The sequence below is a fragment of the Leopardus geoffroyi genome, chromosome E1 (genome assembly GCF_018350155.1).
Source record: "Leopardus geoffroyi isolate Oge1 chromosome E1, O.geoffroyi_Oge1_pat1.0, whole genome shotgun sequence".
NCBI lineage: Eukaryota > Metazoa > Chordata > Mammalia > Carnivora > Felidae > Leopardus > Leopardus geoffroyi.
Window position 1 is genome coordinate 46875522 of NC_059330.1, and position 26257 is coordinate 46901778.

The following is a 26257-nucleotide window of genomic DNA, read 5'->3' on the forward strand; positions in this document are numbered from 1 at the left end:
CTCCTCAACAGCTGTGGAGTAGGTACTATTTTTTTTTTTTTTTTTTTTTTCCCAAGGGGAAGCTGATATAAAGAGATTAAGTATCTAGTCTGAGGTCACACAACAACTGTAGAGTCGGGATTTGAACTCCATATTCTAGGGGCACCTGGGTGGCTCAGTTGGTTGAGCGTCCGGCTTTGGCTCATGAATTCGAGCCCCTTGTTGGGTTCTGTGCTGACAGCTCAGAGCCTGGAGCCTGCTTACGATTCTGTCTCTGTCTCTCTCTTGCTCAGGCATGCTCACGCTCGCGCTCTCTTTCTCACTTTCTCAAATATAAATAAATATTAAAAAAAAAACAAAAAACACCTTTTTTTTTTAATTCAGTATTCTAGTTTCAGAACCCGTATTCTATGTCCCTAGTTAAATCACTGAAAATTTAATAAGAAAGTATGAAAAACAACCTTTCATCCGTATTCCTATTATCCAGTGTGAACTGCTAGTAATATCTTGGTCTTTTTGCTTCTACTGTACTTTAGGAAGAAAAAAATCCATTTTTATAATTATCCTGTCCCTATCCTCCTAGAAACGAACATGTAGGGATATGCAGGTGGTGAATTTATAAACAATGATACATTGTCATTATTAAAAAATTCAGAGTACGTAGAAGTACGAAGATGAAATGAGCATCATTAGCATTAGGTGGCCATCATTCTAAACATTCTGTGCATCTATTCAGGTAGGAAGGTGGATAAGTTAGAAAAAAGGGATCCTAGGATTATGATTACATTTGGGGGACTTTTAGAGAGGGGTGGTAGAAGGGCTTCTGAGTTGCTGGTAATATTCTATTTCCTGACCTGAGTGGCATTTAAATGGGAATACTCCTTTTGAAATAATTCTTGAGCAGGACACTTAAACTTCAATATAAGTTTTTTAAAATGTGATTGTTTTTATAGTTGTTATTTACTAAAAAGTGTTAAATTTAATTTCACTTACACAAGAAACACATAAGTGAAGTTGAAGAGATTCTGTTTTTTTTTTTAACTTTTTAAAATGTTTTATTTATTTTTGAGAGAGAGAGACAGAGCACAAGTAGGGGAGGGGCAGAGAGAGAGGGAGACACAGAATCCAATGCAGGCTCCAGGCTCTGAGCTCTTAGTTAGCACAGAGCCCGATGTGGGGCTCAAACCCACAAACCATGAGATCATGACCCGAGCTGAAGTCGGACACTTAAACGACTGAGCTACCCAGGCACCCTAAATTGAAGAGATTCTTAAACATCAAATGTCTCTTCATAAGATTTCCTCTGAAGTTAAGAAATAAATTGTTAAAAATGTTAAGTATTTATATTCATAACGTTTGATTTTTAACTGTTTCAATTTTAGACAGTTTCTGTTGACTTCTTGATACCAAAGAGAATTATTTTAGTACTTACCACTTGTGATTTGATCACTTTTTCATTGTCCAGGTTTAGCCATAACCCTTGATTTTTCTTGTTTGAGAACACCTCACCTGCCTTTATATTTGAATGGCATCCTGACCCACACTTTTTATCTGAGTACATGTTTATAGACATTTGTTCCTTTGGTATTGAGGATCAAGAGAGTATTTTGACAAATATGTTTAAAAAAATAAAACGTGGAGAATAAAGGTACCTAGTTGTGTGCCATAGGACCTCCCTTTTCCTCCCCCACCCAAAATGTTTTTATGTGCCATCTTTGTATCCTTTTCAAATCAACTCTTTTTTGTTTTTAACAGGAATCAGATAATAGAGTTCTCTTAACTTCTAAGTTGCCTAAAGATAGCAAACAGGAAATGGTTTCAACTCAGATCCAAAGCCCTAGGACAAGGAAACTTCCCACAGGAAAAAGGTAATATTACTGCACTCTGTTTTTAGTCTGTTTGCAAAGGGATTTGAAGAAAGGTGTGTACTTTCTGACCTTAGCTGTGAAGACCAGTATGAATCTGTTAAAGCATGCATTACAGTTATTTTGTCTAAGTAATGTTACTTGGCTACTTAAATGTCACATGGTCATTTTACTACAGATATGAAGGTAGACCTACAGTCTCATCCTGGGATTCACCCTTCTCCCAAAGGGCAAGGAAGAGGTTAACAGAACAAGAAATACACGCAGTTTCCGAGAAACTCTCTCAACGGCTCTCTGAACTAGATTGGGCAAGTCTTGTTTTTTATCTATATTGCAATTGCCATAGTTGGTGAGTATTTAAGTGGTCTTCCAGTCGAAGATGGAAGCTAAGCTAAGGTACTAAAATTAGTTGTGTCTTAATTACTGTAAAAATGTTCCATTAATCAGGCAGATAGGACATAGGATGAGAAGTCATCTCCACCTAGCCTTTCATGATATAACCAAATTTGGTATGGATTTAACCAGATTTTTGTTGAATTCTGATGAAAGCTATTCATTTAGTTATTTACTTTTTAAAAAATTTTTTTAATTATTTACTTTTTTTAAAGATTTTATTTGTAAGTAATCTCTGTACCCACCATGGGGCTCAAGCTTACCAACCCCAAGATCAGGCGTCGCATGCTCTACCAACTGAGCCAGCCATGCACCCCGAAAACTACATTAAAACCTTTATTTTTTTATTTAAAAAAAAAAAAATTTTTTTTAACGTTTATTTATTTTTGGGACAGAGAGAGAGACAGAGCATGAATGGGGGAGGGGCAGAGAGAGAGGGAGACACACAGGATCGGAAGCAGGCTCCAGGCTCTGAGCCATCAGCCCAGAGCCTGACGCGGGGCTCGAACTCACGGACCGCGAGATCGTGACCTGAGCTGAAGTCGGACACTTAACTGACTGAGCCACCCAGGCACCCCTAAAACCTTTATTTTAGACACATCTAAGATTTGGTATAAAATTAGATCTCTGCTTCTTACAAAATCCAGTATTACAGTTTAGGGGTATCATTGAATAAATGTATTAAATCCTTGTGTGATTTACTCTAAAGTTGATTGAAACTGAATAGTCCATAGCACTGGTTAATATACACACTTGATAAACTAAATATGCATAAGTATCTAAAAGTTATTAATACCTAATTATGAGAAGCTTTTTTTATTTTTATAAATTTTTTTTTAACGTGTTTATTTATTTTTGAGACAGAGAGAGACAGAGCGTGAATGGGGGAGGGGCAGAGAGAGAGGGAGACACAGAATCGGAAGCAGGCTCCAGGCTCTGAGCCATCAGCCCAGAGCCCGATGCGGGGCTCAAATGACCTGAGCTGAAGTCGGATGCTTAACTGACTGAGCCACCCAGGCGCCCCGAGAAGAAGCTTTTTAAAGATTCTGTCTACTCTTTCTTACTTGCATTCTGCTGAAATCAATGAAAGATGTTAAAAAGTATTTTCTCAATAGATGTTAAAAAGTGCCCTGGGTGATCGAATTAAAGAAAAGACTGGCTACGAAGAAGATGATATTGGAAATGAAGAGATGGAGAGTGGAAATGATGAGACACTGTCTCAACACAGTGACAGCATCATGGAGTATGGGCCGAAGAAGCGAAGGCCAGGTACTTCTTCTCCCAGAGAAGCCAGGATGAGGTCCTAGAGAACCATGCAGGCGCATCCATTGGTCTATAATGACTGGCTTTTTCATTTTAAATATTTTAGAAATACGTAAAAGGATAAAAAATAATAGCTCTATCTTCACCATCTAAAAGTAGCAGATGCTAACAATTATATGTGTGCTTTACACCTTTTGTGTTTAAAAATAAGAGTTAAAATCCCCTCTGTCCTCCCTGCAGTCCATTTTTTTCCTCCTTCAAAGAAACAATTCTCTCAAAGTTGATATCTTCTTATCCCAGTTTTTATTGTTTATTGATTTTTTGTTTGAGATAAAATCGACATATAACATTGTATTTGTTTAAGGTGTATAGGTGCTTGCTTCAGCACACGTAATAAAATCATTTAAGGTGTACAGTGTAATGATTTGACATGTTTATATGTGTGTGTGTGTGTGTGTGTGTATATGTATACACACACACACACATATATGTATGTATTTTTTTTTTACATTTATTTTTTTTGAGAGAGAGTGAGCAAGAGTGGGAGAGGGGCAGAGAGAGAATCCCAAGCAGGCTCTGTACCGTCAGTGCAGAGCCTGATGCAGAGCTGGAACTCATGAACCATGACATCATGACCTGAACCAAAATCCAGAGTCAGACACTTAACCAACTGATCCACCTAGGCACCCCTTGATATATTTATATATTGCAAAATGATTACCACAGTAAGTTTAGTTAATATCACTTCACATAGTTACAAATTTTTTGTTAATAACTTTTAAGGTTGATTTTTTTGCAACTTTCAAATATGCAATATAGTATTGTTAACTATAGCTTCCATGCTGTACATTATATCCCCAGAACTTATTTATCTTATAATTGGAAGTTTGTACCTTTTGAGCACCTTCACGCCCACCTTTGGCAACCACTATTCTATTCTCTGTGTCTGTGAGTCTGGTGTTTTAGATTCCGCATATAAGTGAGATCATACATTATTTGTCTTTCTTTGACTTACTTACCACAATGCCCTCAAAGCCATCCATGCTGTTATAGATGGCAAGATTTCCTTTTTTTTCTATGGATGAATAATACCTGTTTATATATGTTTTTTTCTTTATCCATTTATCTGTGGATGGGCACTTAGATTGTTTCTGTATCTTGGCTATTTTAGATAATGCTGCAGTGAACATGAGGGTGCATGTATCTTTTTGAGGTAGTGATTTCTTTTCACTTCTGGGTCATTTGGTGTTCTTAAGTTTTTAAGGAACCTCCATACTGTTTTATTTATTTTGAATACTGTTTTACTTAGTGGCTACACCAATTTACATTCCCCCTAACAATGCACAAGGGTTCCCTTTTCTCTCCATCCTCTCCAACACTTGGTATCTTGTGTTTTTGATAATAGCCATTATTCTGGGGCGCCTGGGTGACCCAGTGGGTTAAGTGTCCAACTCTTGATTCCGGCTCGGGTCATGATCTCACGGTTCATAAGATCAAGCCCCACTTCAAGCCTGCTTCGGATTCTCTCTCCCTCTCTTTGCCCCTCCCCCACTCGCACGCATGCTCACTTGCTCTCTCAAAATAAACTTAAAAAAAAAAAGGTAATAGTCATTATTCTAATCAGCGTAAGATGACATCTCATGGTGATTTGGATTTGCATTTCTCTGATAGTGATGTTGAACACCTTTTTGCATACCTCTTGGCTCTTTGTGTGTTGTCTTTAGCAAAATATTCAGTTCCTCTGTCCATTTTTTTAATTGGATAGTTTTTTTTTACTATTAAGTTGTATGAGTTTCTTATATATTTTGGATATTAATCCTGTATCGGATATCTGATTTGCAGATATTTTCTCCTGTTTGGTAGATTGCCTTTTCATTTTGTTGATAGTTTCCTTGGCAGTGCAGAAGCTTGGTATGGTACCACTTGCTCATTTTTGCTTTTGTTGCTTTTGCTTTTGGTGTCAAATCCAAAAAAATGATTGCTGAGACCAATGGCAAGGAGCTTACCCCGTTTTCTTCTAGGAGTTTATGATTTCGGGTCTTACATCCAAATCTTTAGTTCATTTTGAGTTGATATTTGCGTATGGCGTAAGATAGGTTACAGTTTCATCCTTGTGAAATGTGGATGTCCAGTTTTTCTAGCACCATTTATTGAAGAAACTCTCCTTTCCCTATTGAATATTCTTGGGTCACTTGTTGTAAATTAATTGACAATATTTATGGGGGTTTATTTCTTGGCTCTCTCTTCTGTTCCATTGATCTGTGTGTCTTTTACGTCAATACCATATTGTTTTGATACTATAGCTTTGTAATACAGTTTGAAATCAGGAAGTGTGATGTCTCCAGCTTTGTTCTCCTTTTTAAGGATCACTTTGGTTATTTGGGGTGTTTTGTGGTTCCATATAAATTTTGTGACTATTCTGTTTGTGTGAAAATACCATTGGGATTTTGATAGGGATTACATTGAGTCTGTAGATCACTTGGGTGGTAATGGTATTAATGCTTTCAATCCTTGAGCATGGAATATCTTCCCATTTATTTGTGTCTTTCTTCCATCGGTGTCCTGTAGCTTTCAGTGTACAGGTTTTTCACTTTCTTGGTTAAGTTTATTCCTAGGTATTTTATTCTTTTCTGAATTATCATTCAAGTATAATTAATATACAATGTTACTTTCAGGTGTATAGCGATTCAATAATTCTATAAATTTCTCAGTACTTATCAAGATCAGTATATTCTTAATCTGCTTTATCTATTTCACCCATCTCCCTCCTATTCCCCTCTGGCAACCACCAGTTCTCTGTATTTAAGAGTCTGTTTTTTGTTGTTGTTGTCTTTTTTTTTTTTTTTTTTTAATTCACATACAGGTGAAATCATATGGTATTTGTCTTTCTCTGATTTAACTTAGCATTCTATTCTCTAGATCACCCATGTTGCAAATTGCAAGATTTCATTCTTTTTTATGGCTGTCTTTTTGAAGCATTATAAATGGGATTGTTGTCTTAATTTCTCTTTCTTACAGTTATTAGCATATAAAAGGTAACTGATTTTTGTATACTGATTTTGTATCTTGCAGCTTTTTTTATGTATTTTTTTAATGTTTATTTTTGAGAGAAAGAGTGTGAGCTGGAGAGGGGCAGAGAGAGGGAGACAGAGGATCTGAAGCAGGCTCCAAGCTATCAGTGCAAAGCCCAATGTGGGGCTCGAGCTCATGAACCATGAGATCGTGACCTGCGCTGAAGTCTGACACTTAACCAACTGAACCACCCAGGTGCCCCTAAAGATTTTATTTTTAAGTAATCTCTGCACGCAACCTAAACTCACAACCCTGAGGTCAGGAGTCACATACTCCACTGACTGAGCCAGCCAAGTGCCCCTGAATGCTTTCTTTCTTACCTAATTGGTCTGGCTAGGACTTCCACTACTATATTGTATACGTGTATATATACAACATATGTATATGTATAAAGGTAGTGAGAGTAGGTATTGTCTTGTTACTGAAATGAGAAGAAACACTTTAGCTTTTCACCCTTAACTATAATGTTAGCTGTGGGCTTATCAAATATGGCCTTTATTAGATTGAGTACATTCCCTTTATACACAGTTTGTTGAGAGTTTTTATCATGAATGGGTGTTGAATTTTATTAAATGCTTTCTTTGCATCTGTTGAGATGATCGTATTTTTATCCTACATTTTGTTAATGTGAATCACATTGATTGGTGGATGTTGAACCATCTTTGCACTCCTGGAATAAATCCCACTTCATTATGGTGTGTGATCCTTTTAATATAGTGTTGAACTCATTTGCTAATTATTTTGTTAAGGATTTTCGTTCACATCAGTGTTCATCCATATTCATTTTGCATTGATGTTCATCATTATGCTGGCCTTCTAGAATGAGTTTGGAAGTGTTCTTCCTCTTCTGTTTTTTGGAAGAGTTTGAGAAGGACTGCTATTCTTCTTTAAATGTTTGGTAGAATTTACCAGTGAAGCTGTCTGGTACTGGACTTTTGTTGGATGGTTTTTGAGTACTGATGTAATCTTACTTGTAATTAGTTTTTCCGGTTTTCTATTTCTTCATGACTAAATCCTGGTACATTTGATGTTTTTAGGAATTTATCCATTTCTTGTAGGTTCAATTTGTTGGCATAAAATTGTTCATAGTAGTTTCTTAGGATCCTTTGTATTTCTGTGGTATTTATTAGTTGTAATGTCTCCTTTTTCATTTCCAATTTTATTTGAGTCTTTCCTCTTTTTCCCTTGGGTAAGTCTGGCTAAAGGTTTATCTCTATTTTACATGGCACCTGGGTGGCTCAGTTGGTTTAGCATCCAACTCATGGTTTCCGCTCATGTTATGGTCTCATGGTTCATGAGTTCGAGCCCCACATCAGGCTCTGTGCTGACAGTGTGGAGCCTGCTTGGGATTCTGTCTCCCTCTCTTTCTGCTGCTCCCCTGCTTGCTCGCTCTCTCTCCCAAAATAAATACATAAATTTAAAAAAAATTTAAATGTCTATCCTTATTTTTTCAAAGAAACACAGCTCTTAGTTTCATTGACCTTTCTTTTGTTGTTGTTGTCTGTTTCACTTATTTCTGTTCTGATCATTGTTATTCCCTTCCTTCCAACTTTGGGCTTTGTTCTTTTTTCCTGGGTCCTTACAGTGTAAATTTCGGTTGTTTGAGATGTTGTTTCTTTTTTTCTCCCAATTTTTTTGAGATCTAGTTGATAAATAGCACTGTGTATGTATATGGTGCAATGACTGGATTTACCTATCATATGAAATGATTACAATAAGTTAATATCCATTGTCTCCTACAGATATAAGAAAAAAAAGTTTTCCCTTATGTTGAGAACTCTTAGGATCTACCATAACTTTCAAATATACCATATGGCAGAATTAACTATAGTCATGTTTTACATTATATTCCCAGTACTAATTTATCTTATAACTAAAAGCTTGTACCTTTTGACCACCTTCATCAAATTCCTCCACCCACCCCCTGCCTCTGATAACCAGAAATCTGATCTCTTTTTCTATGAGTTTAGCTTGCTTTTTTTTTTTTTTTTTTGTAGATTCCACATCTAAGTGTTTGGTTTCTTTTTCTTTTAGATCCTACAAGTGAGATCATACAATAATCCTCCGAGGGTCCACCCATGTTGTCACAAATGATAGGATTTTCTTTTTTATGACTGAATAATTCATCCATCATTGTACACTTATGTTTCCGTGTCTTGGCTATTATAAATAATGCTGCTGTGAACATGGGGTAGCAGATAATCTTTTCAACAGTGTTTTTGTTTTCCTTGGATGTATTTCAAAAGATGAAATTGCTGCATCATATGGTAATGCATCTATTTTTAATTTTTTGAGGAACTGCCATCTGGCTGTACCAGTTTACATTCCCACTAACAGTGCACAAGGGTTCCCTTTATTCCATATCCTTTCCAACACTTTTTATGTCTTGTCTTTTGTTGGTAGCCATTCTAATAGGCATGAAGTGATACTTCATTGTAGTTTTAATTTGCATTTCTGTAATGATTAGTGCTGCTGAGCACTTGATGTACCTGTTGGCCGTTTGTAGATCTTCTTTGGAAAATGTCTATTCTGTTCCTTTGCCCATTTTTAAATTTGGTTTTTGCTATTGAGTTGTATGCATTTGTTTTTTGGTTTCAGTTTGTGAGAGAGAGCACACACGTGAGCAGGGAGGGGCAGAGAGAGAGGCAGAGAATCCCAAGCAGGCTCCCCAGATGTAGGGCTCAATCTCACAGTGAGATCATGACCTGAGCCAAAATCAAGAGCTGGAGGTTTAACCAACTGAGCCACACAGGCATCCCAAGTTGTATGAGTTCTTTATGTATTTTGGATATTAACCCCTCATCAAATCTCTAATTTGCAAATTTTTTTCCCATTCCAGAAGACTTTTAGTTTGATGTAGTTCCACTTGTTTTTTATTTTGCTGCTTATACTACTTTAGGTGTCCTATCTTTCCTGTTTTCTAACGTATGCATTTATTGCTATGAACTTCCATCTTAGAACTTGTTTTTGCTACATCCTATAATTTTGATATGTTGTATTTCCTTTTCCATCTGAAGATTTTTAAAAAGTTCTCCTTTGATTTCTTCTTTGACCTTTTAGTTGTTCAGTAGCATGTTGTTTAATCTCCAGATGTTTGTGAACTGATTGTCCGTTTTCTTCTTGTAATTGCTTTCTAAATTTCATACCATTGTGGTCAGAAAAGATGCCTGATAGGATTCAGTTTTCTAACTTAAGACTTGTTTGGTGCCCTAACATGTGATTGGTCCTGGAGTATGTTCTTGTATGCTTAAGAAGAATGTATATTCTGTTGCTTTGGGATAGAATATTCTGTAAATGTCTGTTATCTAGTCAAAAATGTGGAATTTAAGCATCTTTATATGCTCCTATGTTGGATACATAAACACTTAGAAGTGTTCATAAACAGTATATAACATTTCCATCATTATATAACAGTCGCCTTTGTCTCTTGTTACTGTCTTTGTCTTAAAAGTTTTTTTTGTTTGATAAAAGTATAGCTACCACAGCTTTCTTTTGGTTTCCATTTGTGTGAAATGCCTTTTTCTATCCCTTCACTTTTATTCTGCGTGGACAGTGTCCCTAAACCTAAAGTGAGTCTCTATTTAGAGTCAGTGTGTAGTTGTGTTTTCTTTTTAATCCATTCAGCCACTTGATTGGAAAATTTACTCCATTTACATTTATAGGTGTCAACTTAGTGTTGCCATTTGGTTAGTTTTCTGGCTGTTTTGTAATACCTCTGTTCCTTCTCTTTCTTTGTGATTTGATGATTTTCTTTAAGGGTATGCTTACACTTCTTTATTTTTTGTGTATTGTAGGTTTCTCTTCCTGATCCTATACTTTGTTTTTGATACCATAATTTACATCTTTTCATCTTGTGTATCCAGTGACAAATTATTGTAGTTGTTTCTGCTACTTCTTTTAACCTTTATGCCAGATTTACATGTGCTTTACCCACCATTGTCACAATGTTGGTCTTTCCTGAATTATATATTTACTTTTACCAGTGAGATTTTACTTTTACCAGTGAGATATGCTTTCCTGTCACTAAATAGCACCCTTTTATTTCTTTTTGAAGAGGCGCCTTTAAAATTTCTTTTAAGGCTGTTCCGGTGTTGGTGAACTGCTTCAGCTTTTGCTTATTTGAAAACTATTTCTCCAGTTCCAAAGGACAGTTTTGCTGAGTAAAATAGTTTTCCTTGGCCAGTTTTTTTCTTTCAGCATTTTGAATATATTGTGCCATTCCCTTTTGGCCTGCAAACCTTCTCCTGAAAAATCTAAGGATAGTCATATGGGGGTTCCCTGGTAAATAACAAGTTGTTTTTCTCTTGCTGATTTTAAGATTCTCTCAAATTAAATTTGACAGTTTAGTTATAATGTGTCTTAGAGTGGGATCTTTGGATTCATCTTATTTGAAAGTTTCTGGGCTCCCTGAATCTGGGTGTCTGTTTCCTTTACCCAGGTTAGGGGAGTTTTCAGCCATTATTTCTTTGAATTAGCTTTCTGCCTTTTTCTCTCTCTCCTCCTTCTGGGACCTCTATAGTGTGAATATTGCTCCACTTGATGGTGTTCCACAAATCCCTTAAGCTGTCTTCACTCTTTTTCATTCTTTTTCTTTTTGCTCATGTGTTTGGATAAGTTCCACTGTCCTGTCTTTGAGTTTGGTAATTATTTTTTCTGCTTCCTCTAGTTTGCTGTTGAACCCCTGTATGGAATTTTCAGTTTAGTTACTGTATTTTTCAATAATGTGACTTTGGTTTGGTACTTCCTTGTATTATCTATCTCTGTTGAAATTCTCACTTTCACTTGTGAAATTGTTCTCCTGACCTTGTGGAGGCTCTTTATGCCCATTATTTTTAAGTTTTCATCAGGTAAATCCCTATTTTTGTTTCATTAAGGTCTGAGTTTTGTCTTATTCTTTTGTTTACAACATACTCTTTTTGTTCATTTTCCTGTGTCGGTCTCTGTGCTCTAGGTAACACCCACCTCTCCCAGGCTTTAAGGAGTCATCTTGTGTAGGAGAGCACTCATCATTCAGCCCATCCCTAGTTCTTGATTGTGCCAAACTTTTGTGATTGTCAGACTGCCGTCTTTGTTCTTAATGGCTCCCAGAAGATGAGGTTGGGTTTTTTTTTTTTTCTCATTCATGTGAGGTGGAGAAGTCATTCAGCTAGTTTCTGGATTCCTTTCAGAGGGAATTGTTCCATCTATGTAGCTGTAAATTCAGTGCATCCTGGGGAGGTGGTGAATTTAGGAGCCTCTAAATTGCCATCTTAAACCAGAACCTTCTCATCCCTTTTTTTATACTTGTAACAGCTCATATTTATAAATGCTATTGTTTTTAAATTTATATAGATACCGTATTATTCCGTAACTTTTTTCTCTTGTTTTGGAAATCTGTGTTGATACAGATACATAGTTAAAATGAATGAACTGTAAGTTCATATGATATACTCCATTTGTATGAATATATATAGATCACCCTTTTCCTCTATTTCAGCACATGTAGATTGTTTCTACTTTTCCTAACTACAGTTTTGCAGTGAACAACCTATAATGTGCAAAGTTTCTCTAGGATCTCCAGGCCAGGTTGTAAAGCATGGAACTCTTGATCTCAGTGTCATGAGTTCGAGCCCCATGTAGAGGGTAGAGTTTACTTTTTTAAAGAAAGTTTCTCTGGGATCTATATCTAGTAGAATTTCTTTTTACCCCAAAATTACTTTCTTCCCTTGGTTATTTCATCTCCCCCCCCCCCCCGCCCCTTAAACTTTCTCAAGTAATCTCTAGGTAAGCCTCACCTAGTAAGCTACATGTTTCGCTTGCTATACACATACACATCTATCCTATTTTGAAAACTCATAGTAAGTTACAATGCTATTTTAATTGGATCTTCAGTTTCTAAAGAATACATTGTGGACATAGTAAGATGTCATGAAAGCATCATTTAAAGTAAATTGTGGGGGTGTCTGGGTGGCTCAGTTGGTTGAGCATCTGACTTCAGCTCAGGTCATGATCTCATGGCTCAGCTCATGAGTTTGAGCCTTGCATCAGGCTCTGTGGTGACGGCTCAGAGCCTGGAGCCTGATTCAAATTCTTTCTTTGTCTCTGTCTCTCTCTGCACCTCCCCTGCTCACTCACTCTCTCAAAATATAAACAAACATTAAAAAAAATTAAAAAGTAAATTGTGCAAGTCAGTTTTTCTTAATATCTTTTTGTTTTTTTTAATTACGAATATCAGTGCCTGACACGGGGCTTGAACTCACGACCCTGAGATCAAGAATCATGTGCTCCACTGACTGAGACAGCCAGGCACGCCCTTAATACCTTACATTCAAAGTGAATTTAAAAGATTTGAATTAAAAGACTGAAAAAAATAAAAGCTTAGGGAAATTTTAGTTCTCTTGGAAGGTTTATTTAGCAAGATACCACACTAGTTTCCTTGATCTTAGAATTACTCACTTTTCTGAAAAGGCATGGAGTCCCCCTCTACACAACTACCAGATGCCCTAGCACAACTATAGACAGCGGAGCATTAAAAACATTTGTGAAGAAAAGTGATTTGTTAGATGTCTCAGGCAGTGTGCAATTGTTAGGAGGGCTAAATTACTTAGTAGGGAAAAATTGGGACTTACTTACAAAATGCTGACCTACATTAACTTTGTCTTCTAAGCATGCTGCTTCGTAGGGATGAGATGTATATATACTTACGTCCTGCCTCCTCAGGACCGAGATAGGTATAAAGGGATAGCAGACATGCAGCTTGGATGGTGTAACATTTTCTTCCTCCACCACCATTTCCTTCCACTTCTTTTAGGCTGTATACATTTATGTGCCTTTATCTGTTTACTTGGTATGACTAAACATATAAATAAATACGAATTCGTTACAGGAGAGAGTATGTTTAGCACATTCACAGTCATTCTTTTTTGGATTTGGTAAAAGTCAACTTAGGTTTCCACCTTAATATTTCTGGCTATCAGGAATTAATGGTGCATGTCTCTTCCGTGTTATAGGAGTTCCTGTGCATAGAAGGCCACCCTACAGATCTCATTCGCTCTCTCCATCTCCAGTTAACAAAAACACACAGTTCCATATGGAGAGAAAACGGCAGCGAAAGCCTAAAGAGGCAGATATCCACCAATTCCAAGCAAAGGTACATCCCATCTCTTGATTCCTATTGAGTAGCAGGCAATACCATTTACCCTCAACCAAGAGCTACAGTGAACATGCTTCAATTGCATTTAATATTCTTGAACTAAGTGAATGATAGGAAATGATGTGGCAAAGCTTTTATGTCTCCCATTAGGCACCATAAAACTTGTGATATTCTAAGAAAACTAACCTTGTCACATATAATCCAGCACTCCAGTGGATTCAGAAAGAGTAGATCAATGTGGGTTGATATTTGCAGAGTGCTTCAGAGAGGATGAGAATTTGAGGTGGGTTAAAAGTGATAGGGTTGCTGAGTTACAGATAGGATTTAAGTGTTCAAGACAGGAATGAGAGGAGGTGGTTAGAATTCAATATGGAGAATGCATGAGTACCAAGGAAGACTTCTGCTGTGGAACAGGGAGTTTGAAATGCAGCATAAATTTAGAACACTTACATTGTTTGCTATAGTATATTTTATAATTAGTGAAAAACTAAAATGCATTCATATGTCTTATAATGACATGTAACTTCAACTCAGCATGTAACTTCCACTCAAGGGACTATCAAAATAATTACAAAACCTGAGTACAAAAAAGTGTATTGTGTAAAACTTTATGTCCCAATTACATGTCTGTTAAATAATGTACATTTAGGATAGTGGAGTCTGCAAGGAACTTAGGCGAATTTTGTTCGTTATATTTTCATTTGTATATGTTTTTAATAATTATAATATATGGCTTTTTCTCCTCTAGGCAATAACGGAAGCATTTGAAAGGGAGCTAAGAAGAAATAAAGTTCAAGAGAATATTGGATCTCTAGGAATAAATAATGATGAGGAAACAGTGGGTAAAAGTCTCTGCTGTAATAAATGCAATTTGATCAGATCAGTGCCAAGTACAGAGATGATCTTTTTAAAAGGAAAAAAAGAACAGGGCCTTACTCATTAGCTCCTTAGAAAAAGGATTTCACGAAGCAGGATTTTCTCTTATTTATAGGGTAGCCAACTTGCTAAAATGTGGCAAGACATGGTATCAGAGAATACTAGCATTTTTCCTTCCTGCCCCAAACTGCCATCAGTTCTTATGTGGTTCTGTTGTTTAGCAGTTGACCAGTAGTTGAAAAGCTAGTTGAGGCTGACAGGTTAAAGGGGAGTTAGATAATCTCAGTTGTTCTATGCCTGATGAGAAGAAACCCAAAGCATAAATTTTCATTGCCTTTCAAAAGGATGGTTACAGAAACTAAGTGAAAACAGGAAAAATGCTTATGCTGAAATGTTCGTGAACAAAACAGGATATAAAATACATTATGATTGCAACTAAATGTTATTTAAGCACTTTTTTAATCTACATGGAAAAAGTTGTCAAGCAAGTACATCAAAGTATTACTGGTGGTTGTATTTAGGGTGTGGGACTCTGGTGACTATGAAACTCAAAAAAGATTCAGCGCTTTTTCAAATTCCAAGAGGTGCCAGAAGCCAAAAGATGCTTTTAACTTAGAGTAGACAAACACTAACCAGATTTTAGAAATGTAAAGTACGACAGTTTGGTTGGGGATTGGTTAGCTATTTTTATCAATATGTAATAATATATGAAAGTTATTAGACTTCTATCTTATTTCTATCCTGTTTTATGTCTGCTTCCAAGGAAAAAATATACAGAGAAGCTGTTCATAAAGGAACTCCAACAAAACGTAGTCAGCCCTGGAAGACTTACTCTAGAAAGACCACAACTCCAAGTCCAAGAGGTGGCTTGCCAAAGCCAAATAAAGCAGTTCCAAGTAAGAACCACAAAATTGTGCTTCACGGAAAACTGGCATCCTTTGAAAGTGTGTGCTACATTCCAAGGGACACAGCACTGAAAACTTCACATCTGCCAGTTAGCTGGAGAAAGTGCCCTCTTTTATCACTGCCATATGCTTGATATCTGTAGAGAGAGAGAAAACTCTTAAGGCATTTATTTAGAACTCTTAATACCTTAGGGAGGCCTATATATTGGTACCAGAGACAGGGTAGGCCTACTACCTGTTGCTGCAGCTTCAGCCTCACTCTGCTCACTCACACTTTAATTGCCTTATCTTTGTTTCTGGCAAGTCGGTAGAACCAAAGAGAAGGTCCAAAGCAAGCAGATGGCCCATCCAGCTCCTATTACATCGACAGTTGGTGCCAGTGAGCATTCGAGTCCTGTTAAAAGGAAAACAAAGTCATGTGAAATGCCAGGGTTCAGTTTCAAACACTGCTGGCCTTCTGACTACATCCCATCAGACACAGACTTTGCCGCCCAGTAGGGCCGGGAAGCGTGTGTGTGACCACACACACAGCGTCCGCCCCAGTCGCTGAGTCAGCCGAGCAGTCAGGACGGACTTCATGAGAACCATGTGTCATCAGTCAGATCTCTTGGGCTTATTTTCATCCTTTCTGGTAGTTGGTGTGCTGGGATCAGAGAAGGAGGGCAAAAGTTAATGACGTACTTCTGGAAGTATTCTTTTCAGGATCTGAACTGCATCACTTAGATAAGCTCTGCTCTACCAGGAAGGTAGAATGAGAGTTATTGTTAAAAGCTGTCAGCAAATCTCTCAGGTGAAGGGGGGTTTGGGTTTTTTTTGTTTTGTTTTTTTGTTTTTTTTTTTTACCTTGCAGTGAAAGTGAATGAACACAGCCTCTTGCCCCTCATGCTGGAGCAGTTTCCATTTCTCTATGTTTCTGGTGAAACACTAAGCAAAATGTGGAAACAGCAAATTACACAGGTTGAACAGCTCAGAAAAGATGCATGTAGAGAAAATCGATCAAAGAAGAAACTCCAGGATGAAGTAAGTTACCTGTCAATTTCAGGCATAGGATTAGAAAGGAGAAAGGGGAAGAGCTAATCTTTTAGAATCTAGTGAATAGCATTATAACCTCCTTCCTTCCTTTCCTCCCTAAAGATAGAAGAAGCCTTAAAAAAGCATGACCTCCTTACTGTACTTGTCAAGAAAGAATATGAACATAACAAGAGACTGGTATGTTAAGAGCAAGTTGAATATTATAATTTTGACTTTATAAGTTATATTAATTACTTGGATTTGTACAGCTGGGTGATAGTCCCACAGACTTACCTTTAACACTTGCCTGTGGAAGCATCTAGGGCTGTAACCAAAACTGATGAGGGGGGAAGGTGCTAGTATAGACAGTTTCATTTGGTCTTTATAGTAACATAATGCAGATGTTTTCTTCGAGATGCTTACACTTGGTCCCACTGTGATCAGCAAGGGGCAAGGTTGTGGTAAATCAGGTCTGTCTCTACCTCCACAGCACCTTCAAGGTACCAGGTGGTTGTAACTTAGTGTTTTTTGTCCTCTCTGATCTTTCAGGTCATAAGTAGAGAGCTGAGGTAGCCTAGCACCTTCCCTCATAATGTGGATTGAGAACTGTCCGTGGCGCACCATCCTCTGTTGAGTATAATGGAGTGGACAGAGGTCAAAGACAGTATGCCAGAGGAGGAGATTTTAAAACTCTTGGTTGAGATAAGCAATGACAACTGTAATCCTAAACAGTTCCAGGGAAAGAAAGGGAAGCCATCTGAAAACAAGTATGAGTCTGAACACTGAGTTGAGGGCTTTATGTAGATGACCTTATTTCATCCTCTCTGCTTTGCAAGATATAGTCTAATTTCCTTAGTTTCAATGTAAATAATCTTGGTAACAAGTTTTGCTTGAAAGTCAGAATGCCTTTTTTCTACTGTTTTTAACCTGGCTTCTGAGTGGGGCTTAGGTGACCCCTGGTGGACATGGGGAGATGCGATCCTCAGTTCCACCTGGATCACCTGCGGCAGTAGGGGCTCGTTGGGGTGGCCCTTCAGACTGGTGATGAACCTACCAAAGGCTGGAAGGCTTCTGGGGGCCAATAGTTTTTCAGGACCTATGCCCAGGTGATAGGCCCCTGGCTCCGCAGGCCTGGCTTACAAGGACCTCCTGGTGCAGAACAGGGCAGTTAAGAATGCCAGAGTCTGTCTTCCTCTTGTCCTTAAACCTCTTTTTCCCTTTCCCTTTCCTAGCAAGACTTCAAGGACCGCATTCATAGGCAGAGGTTGACACAGTCAAAGATAAAGGAAAATCGGCAGCAGATTGTCCGTGCCCGAAAATACTACGATGAGTACAGAGTTCAGTTGCGTGCAAAAATGATGAGAATGAGGACCCGGGAAGAAATGGTAAATATGGCTTTTTATCCAACCCCTGTCAAAAGGATGAATTTTACCTGTTACCTTTCAGGATGACCTTCTTTGTGACTCCTGTCCCAATTTGAATCCATAACCCAAATACAAATCCTCAAGTGCTGGCTACGAAAGTTTCTTATTACCTGTGTGGTGCCTCCCAGTCTGTTCTCAGTCTCCACTGCCCTCGTCTGAATGTGAGCCCTTCATTCCCTCTGTTCTGCACTTATCCTCCAGGACAATTGCTATAAGGGGTTTGCGAATGTGTTAGAAGGAACAGGAATCAAAGGTGTGACTAGATGAGCTGGATTCCACATAAAATCAGAAAAGGAGTGTAGGTTGTTGTCTTAAGCTGAAATGCTTAATATTTTGAGAGTACAAACTGGTAGTAAATTTCATCTCTAGAGTAAAACATTGAGGTAATTACAGTTGACTGGGCTGCTACTATTAGCATTACTAAATGATGCTGCTAAGGCTTTGAGAGGTTAAGTAACTTGACTGACACCGCTGACTGATGAATGCATGGCCATAACGAAAGTGGGCATATCCAAATCCTTTGAATAATCTGTTTTCCTCTGGCTCATATAACCACCTCACCCTCAGTTGTGCGCATCTGTAAATGCGCCATTTGTTCCTTCTCTGGCTGGGGTTCTTCCCCTATATACATGACTCCTTGAGAATTGTTTTCTGAGATCAGTAAAGAATTCTGGGGATACAGGAAAGGATGCTGAACACCGCTGGTCATTAAGGAAGTACAAATCAAAACCACCATGGGAAACCTCTCACTAAAATGGCTAAAATAAACAAGGTGTTGGCAAGGTTATGGAGAAGTTACAGCCCTCACGCAGGGCTGGCAGAATGGTGCGACCACCTTAGATAACAGTCTGGCAGTTCCTCAGGAGGTTGAACACAGAGCTACTGTAGGACTCCGCAGTTTCACTCCTAGATACATGTTCATGCAAATAACCTATAGCACCTTATTTATAATACCTGAAAAGAAGAAAGAAACTCCAGAGGCCCGTCGGCTGACGAATGGATAAACAAAATGTGATATACCCATAGAATAGGATGTTATGTGGCAATAAAAAGGAATGAGGTATTGATACCTGCTACAATATCGATGAACCTTGAAAACATGCTAATAAGCGAAAGAAGCCACATACAAAAGGCCACATATTTTAGGATTCCACTTATATGAAATCTCCAGGGTATATAGACCTGGAAAGTACATTAGTGGTTGCAGGGAGTCGGGGGGTGATGGAGGAGTGGCTGCTAATGGGTGTACGGTTTCTTTTTGGAATGATAAAAATGTCCTGAGGTTAGTGACGATGGTTGCACAAGTCTGAATATACAAAAACTTTCTGAATTGTACCTCTTCAAAGGGTGAATTTTATGGTATGTGGGTTGTATCTCAACAAAGCTGTTACTTAAAAAGACTTTGTGAAATACAATCAGTGTAGCTGGACCAGCTGGACAAAATGTTTCTATTCCTCCATGAAAAGTTCAGCATTAACTTTATTTTTCTAACAACAGATATTTAAGAAGTTGTTTGAAGAAGGTTTACAAATTCAAAAGCAAAGATTACGAGACCTAAGAAACTATGCCAAAGAAAAGCGAGCTGAACAAAAGAGACAGCACCAGAATGAACTGGACTCCATGGAGAACTACTATAAAGACCAGGTGGGCTCACTGTCGCTTGTTCACATCCTAATGTGCTTAATCCTGACCACGTTGTGTCAAAGATCAGCTTTGTATGTTTAATAAAAAGCCTCTATGTATCCATTCAGAACCTGTCCATACAGGTTGCACTGGTGATTCACAGTAAGCTAGTCCTTGACCACGGTACAGAATCTGCATTGCCCTGGTTCTGTTAAAGATTTTAAGGGGCACCTGGGTGGCTCAGTCGGTTAAGCATCTGACTTTGGCTCGGGTCTTGATCTCCTAGTTCGTGAGTTCAGACCTGCATTAGGCTCTCTGTACTGACAGCTCAGAGCCCACTTTGGATCCTGTGTCTCCCTCTCTGCTCTCCCCAGCTTGCACTCTCACTCCCTGTCTCTTCAGAAATAAACTTAAAAAAAATTTTTTTTTTAAGTCTATGAACTTTCAATATAAGAATTGTTCTATTTGGGCTATAGGTAAAACATTTGGTTTTTGTCCTCTCTATGAACAGTTTTCATTGCTGGCAGAAGCCATATCACAAGAACGCCAGGAACTCAAAGCCAGAGAGAGATCCCAGGCACAGGTAATAATTAATAGAAATCATTGATTTATAGTTTTCAGAACTAGAAAACAACTATAGTACACGTTTTAAGGGAAATGGAGAAGATCCATCTACGATCCAGAACATACGATGGTTAATCCGATAAATAGGATTTATCATGTGTTCATTTTACCTGTGAAGTCTCTGTAAGAGCTGCTGCTAAATTCCTGCAACTGCAGGGGCTGGAGGAGCTAGAAAGTGGCGAGGGTGTAACAAGAGTTGGGCCCGGACAAACGTGAACAGCAGGTGACGTGAGTTCTCTTGCAGACACTATATAAGGTGAAGAGGGAGCTGAGGTCGAAGATGGAGAAGGAGATCCAACAACTTCAGTGCATGATCACCCAGGATGACGACGATGCTTTCTTCCGGGAACTGGAAGCTGAGCGCTTCAGATCGCGCCTTCATCTGGCTTCTTTTCAGTACAGTAAAAATCCCTTCCCATGAGACCAGATTTTGTAAGTGAAGTTTCTGGAGGACGTTACCAGGACAGAGCTAGAACTGAGCCAGTAAACACTCGAAACCAGGAGACTCCTTTCCAAATGCTTTACTTCTACATTCATTCCAGTACTTTTTATGACATGATTTTTTTAAATAAAAATTTTCTTGAAGTACACTGCTGTGAATTTATAAGTTAAAGGGGGGGGGGGGGGCGGGGAATAAAGGCACACACTCTTCATTAGTCATATTTGCACCAAAGCAGTTAGTTAATAGGCCTTGATTGAGCAGCAAGCTCCTGAAACCTATTGCTGTAGTTCGGTAAAAACAATACAAATCTCTAATTCAGAAAAGTGCTGTAAGTGTGGGCTCATCATCAGCAGTGGGAGCTGGGGTTAAACCTTTAAAAGAGCATGTGTGTGTAGATTTTTCACCTGGTGGCTGAAGGTGAGAATTTGTGGCTGTGGCTTCTGTTCGTTGTCAGGGGACGGCGTGAGAAGAGGCGGAGTGTGGAAAGCCAGAAGGCGTGTGCCTCGAAGGAGCACTCGTGCCTGCAGGTAGGGAGGAGGCACAGTGGACTGGAAGTAGGCAAGTGCACACCAAGCCTATTTCTGGTGTGGAGGAGGAGAAAACCCCACACCCAGCAGGAAGGCACCACACCTTCCGTGGGGAGGAAGGCTCCAGAGCAGTTGAAGACAGGGGGACTTTGCTGATCAGAGCCAGAGAATGGCACGGGACCCCAGGAAAGGACTGAAGGGGAGAAGAGAGGCTCCGGTTAGGGAACGTAGAGAGTAGCAATGGCGATGAACCACAACAGAGGCCCTGGGAGCATGAGCCGTGGGATCCGCTGGTCTTGCAGACAGACATCCAGACAGCTGTGATCTACCAGGACAAGGGAGTGAGTGCAGGTGAATGGAAAGGATCAGGGACGTGCACAAGACAAGGCTAGGTCTGTAAGGGCTACAACGTGAATTCTAAAAATGGTTATGAAGAGAAAAAATGAAAGTAGATCTGTTATCCACGATATATTTGAGTAAAATGAGCAAATGAAACTATACACCGTGATACTATTTTACTTTAAAAGCTGTGGTATGGGTGGATCTCCCATATAATGCAGTATGTAGTTGACCTTTGGACAACTGCCCCGTGCAGTCAAAAATCCATGTATAACTTCTGACTCCCCAAAAACTTTACTACTAATAGCCTACTGCTGACCAGAAGCGTTACCGACAAAAATTAAGACATTTTGTATATGTATTATCTACTGTATTCTTATAATAAACCTAGAGAAAAAAATATTAAAATACTATAGTATTTTATAGTACTATACAAAAAAATTCATGTATAAATGGACCCAGGTAGTTCAAGGGTCAACAACTATAACCAATAGAGACGTCTGGAAGAATAGGCCCCAAACATTAAGAGGTGTCACTCTGATTATACAAACTTTCATTCTGTGCTTGATATACTTTAATACTATTTGAATTTGTTAAAACAAGTATAATGATACTTTTATTTTTAAATATTACATGTTTTAGGAGTACTCTTTTTTTTTTTTTTAATTTTTTTTTTTCAACGTTTTTATTTATTTTTGAGACAGAGACAGAGCATGAACGGGGGAGGGGCAGAGAGCGAGGGAGACACAGAATCGGAAACAGGCTCCAGGCTCCGAGCCATCAGCCCAGAGCCTGATGTGGGGCTCGCACTCACAGACCGCAAGATCGTGACCTGGCTGAAGTCGGATGCCCAACCGACTGCGCCACCCAGGCGCCCCTAGGAGTGCTCCTAAGTTGCTAGTTCCACCAGCTCTTTACCAAGCTAAGAAATAACTAGGAATAACCAAAAAGAATGGGTGAGGGAATTTAGCAGGAAAAGGATAGGACTACTAAGCAAAGGTCAAAGAATAGGAGAGGAGGACACATTCAAAGATGCCAACTTCTTTTCAAAAAACAGAAAGCAAATGAAGTGGTAACTCAGCAAGTAGAAGATGTTTCCATCCAAGTGCCTGTGGAGAGGGAAGAACGCAGGAAACGCTCCCAATCATGCATGCATTTGAAAATGTACTTAGAGGGGCGCCTGGGTGGCGCAGTCGGTTAAGCGTCCGACTTCAGCCAGGTCACGATCTCGCGGTCCGTGAGTTCGAGCCCCGCGTTGGGCTCTGGGCTGATGGCTCAGAGCCTGGAGCCTGTTTCCGATTCTGTGTCTCCCTCTCTCTCTGCCCCTCCCCCGTTCATGCTCTCTCTCTGTCCCAAAAATAAATAAACGTTGAAAAAAAAAAATTAAAAAAAAAAAAAAAAAGTACTTAGAACTGCGATATGACATATGAGTGGGGAGGGAAAGAGGCGGATTGGTGGAAGTTTATAAATCCTTAACTACCATAAAAGGAAACTAACCAGACGGTTTAAAATTAATGAGTAATATTAACATGTCACTTAGAAACATGGAAGAAACAGCAGAGCTGACCGAATATTTGGGATTAATGCCATCTGGAAAGCAAGACTGGGGCCAGGGGGAGGGGCGATGAAGGTTGTTTTTCTTTTTTCTTTAAGGTTCTTAAGTGTATATGACAAACTTTGTATGTTTAGCTGTGTATATGCATTACTGTATGGTGGGGCGCTGGAGAATTAGCTGCCTCCTCTGAAAAACATGGGAAGGAAAAGGAAGAACCAGCGTTGAGGTCAGCCAAGAGAACAGAGCGTTAGTGAGGGGGCTGAGGATACAGGGAAAACTTATTTGCAGTGACAAGAAGCACCACAATAAAAAAATGAATAGAGAATGAGAAGGGCACAGCAGACAGAAGAGTGTCATTAAGAGAAATGACATAAACTACCAGAAGAATCCAAAATTGGGGCTAGAGCTGCAACTCAATTTGTGTTAAAATCACAAATCTAGACGTGCTGAAAACCTGTTTTATCTGGCATTCTCAGCCATTCAAACCTTACCCAGCTAATTGGATAGGACCAATTTCTTCTTGTCTTAAAAAAACAGGAAACTCATCTGCCTTTAAAACTTTGCCCTCTGAACAAACCTGGAAGCATCATGCTCCCTGATTTCAAACTATACTACAAAGCTGTTAATAATCAAAACAGTATGGTATTGGCATAAAAACAGACACACAGATCAGTGGAACAGAATGAAGAGCCCAGAAATAAACCCACACATACGTGGTCAGTTCATTTACAACAAGTGAGCCAAGAATATATAGCGGGGAAAGGACAGTCTCTTTGACAAATGGTGTTGGGAAAACTGGACAGCTCCATGCAAAACAATACATACGCAAAAATTAACTCCAAACGTAGTAAAGACCTGAACGTAAGACCTGGAACCATAAAGCTCCTAGAGGAAACATGGGTAGTAAGCCCCTCGACATTGGTCTTGATTTTTTTTTGGCTTTGACACCAAAAGCAGAAAGCAATAAGCGGGACTACATCAAACTAAAAAGCTTATTCTGCACAACAAAGGAAACCAACAAAAAGGCAACCTATTGAATGGGGGGAAGTATTTGCAAATGAGATAAATCTGATAAGGGGTTAATATCCAAAATAGAGAAATTCATACAACTCAGTAGCAAAAAAACTATCCAAATAAAAAAAGGACAGAGGGACTGAAAAGACATTTTGCCAAAGACGACACACAAAGGGCCAACAGGTACACGAGAAGGTGTTCAACTCTAATCAGGGAAATGCAAATCAAAACCACCTCACACCTGTTAGGATGACTGTTACCAGAAAGAAGTGTGGGTGAGGACGTGGATTGAGAGGAAACCGTTGTGCACTGTTGGTGGCAATGTAAAATGGCGCCGTCACTACAGAAAATAAGGAAGTTCCCCCAAAATTAAAAATAGAATTACTGCATGGCTCAGCAATTCCCCTTCCAGGTATTCATCTGGAGAAATGAAAACACTACCTGGAAAAGATGCACGCACCGCCTTGTTCCTTGCAGCTTTAACGATAGCCAAAATATGGAAACTTAAGTGTCAGTAAGAGAAAACAGTGTTTAAACATAATGTAATATTATTCAGCCATTAAAAAAAAAGGAAATCTTACTATCTGCAACATGATGGACCTCAAGGGTGTTCTGCTAAGTGAAATAGGTCAGAAATACAAATACCTAAAAACGAACGAAACGGAGCTCATAGAACCAGAAAAAAGGTTGGTGGTTGCCAGAGGTGGGGGACAAAATGGGTGAAAGGAATCAAAAAGTACAAACTTCCAGTTATAAAATGAATTAAGCCGGGGCGCCTGAGTGGCTCAGTCGGTTAAGTGTCCAACTTCAGCTCAGGTCATGATCTCGCGGTTCACAGGTTCCAGCCCTGCGTCGGGCTCTGCTGACGGCTCGGAGCCTGGAGCCTGCTTCGAATTCTGTGTCCCCCTCTCTCTGCCCCTCCCCCACTTGTGCTCTGTCCCTCGCTTTCAAAAATAAACATTTAGAAATTTTTAAAAAATGAATAAGCCACAGGGATTAATGTACAGCATGGCGACTATAGTTAATATTGTATTGCATATTTGAAAGTTGCTACTGGGTCTTAAAAGTTCTCACCACAAAAAAATTTGTATGTGGTGACGGATGTTATACTAGATGTTACCGTGGTGATCATTCCGTATCTATACACACACCAAATCAGAAAGCTGTACAGCTGAACCTAACATTACGGGTCAGTTATACCTCAATTAAAGATAAAAAATACTTTGCCCGTCTGGTCTCGCTCCTGCACCTGGCCGCGCCGGCATCATCTCTGGGAGAAGTGAGCGTCTGAAAGGTGGAGTCTGATGTGCGTCTTCACTCCCAGTTCCTGTGTTGAAAGTCAGAACACTTGGAGAACACCTGGCGGGGGGGGGGGGGGGGGGGGGGGTTGCAGGCAGGAGAAACACCCTGGAAGGGTCCCTCACCCACCCGGTGGGGTTTACAGCTCATATTATAGACTAATGTGAATCTAGATAAACCGTAGCCCAAATACCCACAAAAGTATGCGATCGGCAACCGTTGAGCACATTACCCTGGAAACGTAGCCAACTGTATAATGAACACAAACACAAGGAAGAAGCCATATCCCCCGCAGCTGGCACAGAGCCTGACACGTAGTAGGAGCACAGTAGGTATCTGCTGAATGAACAGAAATAAGTCCATGCAAATACCTAATAAAATGTAATTGTAAAATCTGGCTTGTCCAGTTTGCTAGGAGTATTAACATAGGAATGTAACCTTTTTCTGTATAATTACCTCTATCCTGTTAGGAGGCTCTCGTTCTGTTTTATATATCCTAACTAAGCGTTTAGGATATAAAATACAACAAATGCAGTGGGTACCAAGGTTACGCTTCGTTATAATGAAGAGACAAAGCTTCTAGGTCGCCCCACAGCAGAAAAACAGAACACATACCAAATCAAACTTCTGGGTAATTTACAGATTATAAAAATACTAAAATGCTGGGGCACCTGGGTGGCTCAGTCAGTTGAGCGTCTGACTTCAGCTCATGATCTCATGGTTCATGAGTTCGAGCCCCATGTTGGGCTCTGTGCTGACAGCTCGGAGCCTGGAACCTGCTTCTGATTCTGTGTCTCCTTCTCTCTCTCAAAAATAAGTATTAAAAAAAAAAAAAATCCTTACTATACTAACACTACAAATTGTAGATAATAACCAGTAAACGTGGCAATGAGACAAAGCAAAAAAAAAATTTT

The 26257-nt window shown here is 39.1% G+C and overlaps 1 protein-coding gene and 2 long non-coding RNA genes across 3 annotated transcripts in view; 2 read left to right on the forward strand and 1 right to left on the reverse strand.

Moving 5' to 3' along the window:
• The window catches only part of CEP95 (centrosomal protein 95), a 44210-nt gene extending 23455 nt beyond the window's left edge, over positions 1–20755 (forward strand). Inside the window, exons 9-20 of the mRNA XM_045490666.1 lie at positions 1735–1847; positions 2023–2152; positions 3353–3506; positions 13562–13701; positions 14453–14542; positions 15344–15476; positions 16336–16505; positions 16620–16694; positions 17729–17881; positions 19418–19564; positions 20055–20126; positions 20412–20755. Of these exons, the coding sequence (XP_045346622.1) occupies positions 1735–1847; positions 2023–2152; positions 3353–3506; positions 13562–13701; positions 14453–14542; positions 15344–15476; positions 16336–16505; positions 16620–16694; positions 17729–17881; positions 19418–19564; positions 20055–20126; positions 20412–20588 (1554 nt within the window). The 3' untranslated portion in view covers positions 20589–20755. The remainder of the gene's footprint in view (positions 1–1734; positions 1848–2022; positions 2153–3352; positions 3507–13561; positions 13702–14452; positions 14543–15343; positions 15477–16335; positions 16506–16619; positions 16695–17728; positions 17882–19417; positions 19565–20054; positions 20127–20411) is intronic.
• Positions 1–26097, reverse strand: LOC123604506. The gene is made up of 2 exons (XR_006715350.1): positions 26045–26097; positions 1–180 (listed from the first exon to the last, which is right to left on the reverse strand). It is a non-coding gene; the product is annotated as an uncharacterized LOC123604506 (long non-coding RNA).
• LOC123604505 overlaps positions 20931–26257 on the forward strand; it is a 6558-nt gene continuing 1231 nt past the window's right edge. Inside the window, exon 1 of the long non-coding RNA XR_006715349.1 lies at positions 20931–21136. This is a non-coding gene — a long non-coding RNA (uncharacterized LOC123604505). The remainder of the gene's footprint in view (positions 21137–26257) is intronic.